The sequence below is a fragment of the Sinocyclocheilus anshuiensis genome, unplaced genomic scaffold, assembly GCF_001515605.1.
Source record: "Sinocyclocheilus anshuiensis isolate Anshui unplaced genomic scaffold, SAMN03320099.WGS_v1.1 scaffold1296, whole genome shotgun sequence".
Classification (NCBI taxonomy): domain Eukaryota; kingdom Metazoa; phylum Chordata; class Actinopteri; order Cypriniformes; family Cyprinidae; genus Sinocyclocheilus; species Sinocyclocheilus anshuiensis.
Window position 1 is genome coordinate 155,851 of NW_015542415.1, and position 6,948 is coordinate 162,798.

Genomic DNA, 6,948 nt, shown 5'->3' on the forward strand with positions numbered 1-6,948 from the left:
GAGTGTTTGATTACGGAGACATGCAAAACGTGCAGTGTTGGGATGTCTCCAGGACCAGGGTTGGTAACCACTGGTCTAATGCATTAGTACAGTAAGAAAGTTATTTTTTGTGGCCACGAAAATATCCTTTCTTAGAGTTGATATGAAATTACACTGAATGTTCGCTGGATGAACAGATTAGTTGATGGTAATATTAATTCTGCTACAGTTACTACTGTTACTACTAATTATAATTAATTGTAATTATTTATATACATTTCCCTTTTGAGCTAATTTGCTACAGCCAGTTACATTTATCTTAAGAATATGGTCCCTGGAGAATAGGTTTTATCAGCTGGCAATTATCAATGCACATTTAAGAGTGCCTGTTTTTAAATTCCCTAGCCAGAAACTTCCAGTTAGGTGTGTTGAGGCAAGTTGGAGCTAAAATCTGCAGGACACCGGCCCTCCAGGACCGAGTTTGGACAGCCCTGGTTTAGTTAATAAAACTTTTGTGCACAAATTACATGAGTTTCAGGTTCTGTCATCGCTTGTGAATAGTGTCCCTTTTATACGATCCGATCTATAGCTACATGCTCTAATGCAGTGGTTCCCAACCCTGGTCCTGGAGGCACCCCAACACTGCATATTTTGCATGTCTCCTTTCTCTGACACACCAGTTTCAGGTCTTGGAGTCTCTACTAATGAGCTGATGACCTGGATCAGGTGTGTTTGATTAAGGAGACATGCAAAACGTGCAGTGTTGGGATGTCTCCAGGACCAGGGTTGGTAACCACTGGTCTAATGCATTAGTACAGTAAGAAAGTTATTTTTTGTGGCCACGAAAATATCCTTTCTTAGAGTTGATATGAAATTACACTGAATGTTCGCTGGATGAACAGATTAGTTGATGGTAATATTAATTCTGCTACAGTTACTACTGTTACTACTAATTATAATTAATTGTAATTATTTATATACATTTCCCTTTTGAGCTAATTTGCTACAGCCGTGTAAAGTTGTGGATGCAAGAAGCTAAAATGGCTCTTGGATCAGCGATAGACAGGCCATCTAGACACAGTTTGTGTTATTCTTAAGTCCCTGGGAGATATATGTTCATTTTAGGTGGACTTAATGTAATGATCATGCTCATGGCACAGACATTCGTGTTGAGGCTACGGGACTGGTGCAATCCGTGATAGAACCTAACTTCAGCTTTACTGCAGTTATGGTACATAAGATACTGAAACTTCTTGACCCAGCAAACAAAATACTTCAAGCAGAAAACACTGATTTACGCTTAGCCATTAAGTTCAGTGTTCAGTTCATGTGTTCAGAAGCTTCGATCAGAGAAAGAGTTCAATGAGCTTTGGACAATTAGCTGCGATCTGGTCCCAACCGAAACCAGGCCAAACAAAACACAACACACGATGAGTAAGAACTTGGAGCATTACTCTGTTGAGGAAACCACAGGACAACATGAACACAGTGACGAGACTGAACTTGGTCTGATGCTGTGAGTATAGAAGACTGTAACAATAAACTAATTCAAGCTCTCGCAGCCCTGGATCCTGTTGGGGAGTGTTTTCTGGACAAAATGAAACTGAAACCACTGTTGGACCTGACAGGTATGGAGCTTGTTGATAGCAAATATGCTGTTGCTAAGAAATTCCTTTGCACAAAAATGGACACTGACAAAATTTTGGAAAAACTTGATGACAATGCCATCAGTTGTGACTGCTTTTAAACTTGGACTGACACTTGGAGACTCAACAGCAATGTGTGAGAATTCGTCCTCAACCTTAAAGTGGATGTTCTCTGACCAGCGAAGAAGCATTTTGCATTCACAAACGGCCCACTTGATAAAACTCACTTTTGAGAAAGACTTGACAAAGGAATGCACAATGAGTGGAAAGATCACGTATTGAGGAAGTTCAATTCATTGAAACACTGACGCCTCCAACTCTTCTGACTGTAAGTTTCATATTTTTATTATTACATAGAGAAATCGCTGCCTGTATATGCCTGCTGTGGTGCTTTTTGTGTCTGTAGTAGATTTCTTAAATGTTGTTATGCACTGTATAACAATTGTTTCCAGGATTAAATACATGTTGGGGAGATTTTCTTATATAAATAGCATTTATAAATGCCTTTCTGTGACTTGATGATTTAGATTTTCTATCGGTATGCATTTACCCACCTGTCATGACTGGCCTGGTGCCGGGACTGGTTTATTGAAATGCTCTATTCTGACTGGTCAATCCCAACATATTGGTCAGATATTTCCTAATATTTAGCGTCATCTATGGCAACGCTATATTTATGAACCGCTTTTCCGGGTAACTGAAAAGGTGCTACGTTCACGTCTCCTGTATCACATCAGCTTTTTTCTTTCCTACAAACGTAATTGCCGCCATGTTTCATCTCTATTTTTGACTGTAGTGAAAATCACCTTAGAGGACCTTTTGTTAATATTGCTGTAATATTGTTGCATTGTTTATCTTGTTGCTCATCCAATTGTTTTGTATACTTTAATGTAAATTCTTTTCAGCATTTATTCAAAAGAGGTGTGTGGCACACACTGAGGATCAGATATAGATGACCGGATACATGCACAAGTTTAAAACCTGTTTCGCTCCTGCAGCACACATATCCTGAACAGCAGCACAAGTAAAACAGTCAGCAGAGCAGAGGAGAATGAGCGAAAGAAGAGGGGAGGGGAGATGAGAGCAGGTCTGGGATAGAGGGAGGGAGGCTGGGTGGCATGCTTACGGCATGTTACAGAGGGAAAGAGAGAGAGAGAGGAGGAGGAGCAGAGGGAAAGATATCAGCAGCAGCAACAGCAGTGCAGCACAAAGGCGAAAAGAATGGGGAAGGTGTGGAGAGAGAGAGCAAGAGAGAGTGTGAGAGAGAAGAGAGGCTGAGGTTTGAAGAAGACTGAGCCCTTTGCCACAGACATGACCACAGGCTCATCACTTAACTGGGTGTAACCTTGACGATCCTCGTCTGCCGCTGCTGCTGCCACTGCCACACACTAGTGCACAGCCAATACTGTGTGTATGTGTGTGTGAGGGTGCGCTCAGGCATTGCTATGAGATTCAGAGAGCCGCATCATTATCCGTGTGTTCTTGCATGTGTGTTCCTTTAGCGTTCTGCTCAACTAATGGGAAAAGAGAGCCTGCAGTGACCGTCAAGTGAGTGAGTGTGTGTGAGCTTGAGTTGAGTGTGCATGTGGAGGAAAGGGTTGAAAAAGCTTAGATAGGTGTAGAGAGAGTGTGCATTTGTAGCACAGGGTACAATGCAAGAGCAAGTAGAGTGTCCTACACCCTAAGAGAGATAAAACAGTGAAGGTAGACAGTGTATGTGTGTGTGAGACTAAGAGATGCAGTCTCTGTGCCTCAGCATCATCAGATTTTCTGCTGCAGATGCACTAGCTCATCTCCGCACTAGAGCGGTACCGTGACACACACGCACGCTCAGACGCACACAGCTGTGGCTTTCAAGAGGAGCCCCAAGAATCCCATCAAAGGTCAACAGAGGGACACTGGAAGAGTTGCTGAGGGCAGAGGTTGTGACAGCTCAGGCTGAAGATCAGAGGAGGAGTGAGAGCCATAAACGCGGCATCATGGGCGAGTGGACTATATTGGAGAGATTGCTGGAGGCTGCGGTGCAGCAGCACTCTACTATGATCGGCAGGTAAGAGCTATAGTGCAATATACACACACCTCACACAAGAACTGTTCCTGTGTATGAGTGGGGAGTGTGCAATAAAAATATCCTGATAAAACTTTATATATTAAGGTTAAATTTTATCACATTAGTATATAACATATAAATGCATTAGGTCAATTCAGGTGAATGTTAATTTCTACATGCTAATACATTTTTACATTTAAGCACATTGTATGAATTAACCTAAGGTAATGTATGAAGATCTATCTATCTATCTATCTATCTATCTATCCATCTATATCTAATATATATAATATATAAATCTATAAATATTTTATTCAGCTTGGATGCAATTGAAATTGCATTTTAAAATATATTAAAACTTAAAACAGATATTCTGAATTGTAATAACCTTTCACAATATTGCTGTTTTACTGTATTTTTGATAAATTAAATCCAGTCTTGGTGAGCATAAGATACTTCTTTCAAAAACATTTAAAAATAATTTTAGACCTGGATACATTGCAATTGGTCTCTCTCTTTAATGCAAAATAAATTGTGAGTAATCAATAGGCTGCATTATGGGCTTTAAAGACTCGGACCCAGAGATTTACTATTAATAGAGAGATTATAAATATGGCTGCTGAAAATGAATAGTTGATATAAAGCATATTGACAGCATCAGGGAAGAATATTACACTCCCATTATCACATAAACACCCACCCACCCACACTAACCATGTGTGTCATGAAGGCATGTTCTGATTGGGAGCTTAAAGTGTGCACATTTGTGTATGTGTGTGTGTCAGACTTGAGTAAGCACTACTCTCTGCAGTGCTCATTAACCTTAACTGCAGGTAGCCTCACATCAAGGGTACGTCCTTCTCCCATGTCTGTGAGAGGTTGTGTGTGTGTGGGTTGTGGCACAGAGGGCATGTAAGTGAGTGTGTGTGTGCAGGATGCTTAAGTTTATGTATTTCATTTTTATACAGACATATTGAAAACAGCATTCTAAGTGACGGTTCTGAGAAAAACGTGCTCATATAATCTAGTCAATCAAAACACAAGTACACATAGACACTTTCCTCACTGCAATGACAATTCATTGTCAACATCTCATTGTCAGCATCTATTCACTTCTTTTATGTATTAACATTTTATTTTTCAGTTAATTAATAATTTTAGGAGGGAATTTTTATAGCTTGAGTCAAATTTTGTGCTTCCCTACTCAGTATTTTTAACATGCCTCACAAGAGATGTCTTTAAGTGTTTTTTCATCTAATGAATCTTCAGCCTAAAGGAATACTGATTTCACCTTAGCTGATGTAATAAACTTGCATCAGTTCAGCACTGCTTAAACAAGCAGTCAATCAGTTAACATCAATCGATCACAAAACATCTGACACATAATGGGAAGCAGACTTGCCATCGTTTCATGAATCTTTAATGTGGGGTTGTCTGAGGTTTGCTAACTATTACATACATTATGTAACACTATATATGAGGGAAATGCACACATATATTTGTTATTCTACCATTTCAGTTCTTACTATACACATAGGGGCATTTGATCCACACAATGACAATGTAGACAAAGCCTGACCATCAGACCCACATACACACATATAGATAAAGACACACAAAATAATATTTTTCAACTTATTTTTTTGTTTTGGAATTTGAAGGGCAGTGTTGTGTTGTTGAAAACACGTGTCTGCTAATGTATGTGTAAGCATGTGAGGTAATCAGCGTGTTCTTCTCTCTGTTCCTTTGAGGTCTGAACAAGCACTTGAGGCTAGAATCATAGGAACAGAATGAATAAATGAATGAACAGATGAATAAAGCCTCTACTATCATTCATCAGCTGCTGCAATACCTCCCTCCTTCCCTTAGAACACACACAGAGACAAACACACACTGCAGCCCAGCTACTTTCAGTCCCAGGCTTTATGAGTATTGAAACACACACACTCACAGTCTCTGTTCTCTTCCTCGCTGGGAGAGAGTCTAAATGGTTCAGAGCATTTTGATCTGTCTTTACCAAAATGATCCTAACAAAAGCACATGCAAACACGTGTATGTGCGACTGTATGTGTGCGCTGGCAGTTGAAAGCTGATCTGTTGTAGTTTCGACTAGTCAATATTTTCTTTCTGCCATTGTTTTGAGTGGTCACAACACTGTAATCTATACCCTTCTCCATTTACTGTTTGGTCTGGACAACATATGGGTCAGCAGAACAAACACACACACACTCATTTCATTACTATAACACGTCCCTATAACTACTGATATTCTTTCACAGATTAAATATAGAAAGAATCATCATTCTCACTCTCTTTCATAATCTCTTGCAACACACACACACACACACACACACACACACCTACTGTGCAAATACAGATGATTAATAGCGACACCTGTGAGACGGGAGCAGAGAGAGTAATGTGCTCATATTTCACTCAATCTTTATTGCACTGCTAGAGAGGGAGAGTGAAATAAACAAGCCCCATATTCAATTCAATGCAAGTATCCATATAGCACGTTTTCCAATAAATACTGTTTCAAAGCAGATTTACAGAAAATGCTTGATTTAGTGTTACAATTAAGAAGTCTCCAACCTTAATAATTACCTCCTATACTATAGCAATTTATCGCTAACCCTATTCCTAAAAGAAAACTTTAAGTAGAAATACATATACAATACCATTCTAAAGTTTGGGATTACAATAGTTTATTTATTTATTTACTTTTATAATTTTATTCAGCAAGGACACATTAAATTGATCAAAAGTGACACTAAAAACATTTACAATGTTACAACAAAATTACTTTTCAAACAAACCATGTTCTAAAAATATTATGCAGCACAACTGTTTTCATTGTTTTCAACATCACTAATAATAAGAAATGTTTCTTGAGCACCAAATCCGCATATTAGAATGATTTCAGAAGGATAATGTGACACTAAAGACAGTAATGGCTGCTGAAAATTCAGCCTAGCCATCACAGAAATAAATTAAATTTGAAAATATATTCAAATAGAAAACACTGACTGTATCTTGATCAAATAAATGCAGCCTTTGTGAGCATTAAAGACTTATTTCAAAAACATTTAAAAATCTGCAAGTTGAGCACCATGCTCTACAGACAGAGCTACAGGAACTCTATTTAAAAGAAAAAGCTATCACAGCCCTTCATTCTTTCTTATCATACCACACACATACACACACACAAACACACACACACACACACACACACACACACACACACACACACATACACTCTCACACACACAC

General features: G+C 38.9%; 1 protein-coding gene across 2 annotated transcripts in view; it reads left to right on the forward strand.

The window, feature by feature from the left end:
* Positions 1 to 6,948, forward strand: part of LOC107693447 (gap junction delta-2 protein-like) — a 31,116-nt gene that overhangs the window by 13,529 nt on the left and 10,639 nt on the right. The window contains exons 2-3 of one of the 2 annotated variants that reach the window (XM_016492843.1): positions 1,909 to 1,911; positions 3,354 to 3,675. In XM_016492843.1, coding sequence (XP_016348329.1) covers positions 3,605 to 3,675 — 71 coding nt within the window. In that variant the 5' untranslated portion in view covers positions 1,909 to 1,911; positions 3,354 to 3,604. Of the gene's footprint in view, positions 1 to 1,908; positions 1,912 to 3,342; positions 3,676 to 6,948 lie in introns of those variants that run through there. The other variant, XM_016492844.1, reaches the window with a different exon arrangement.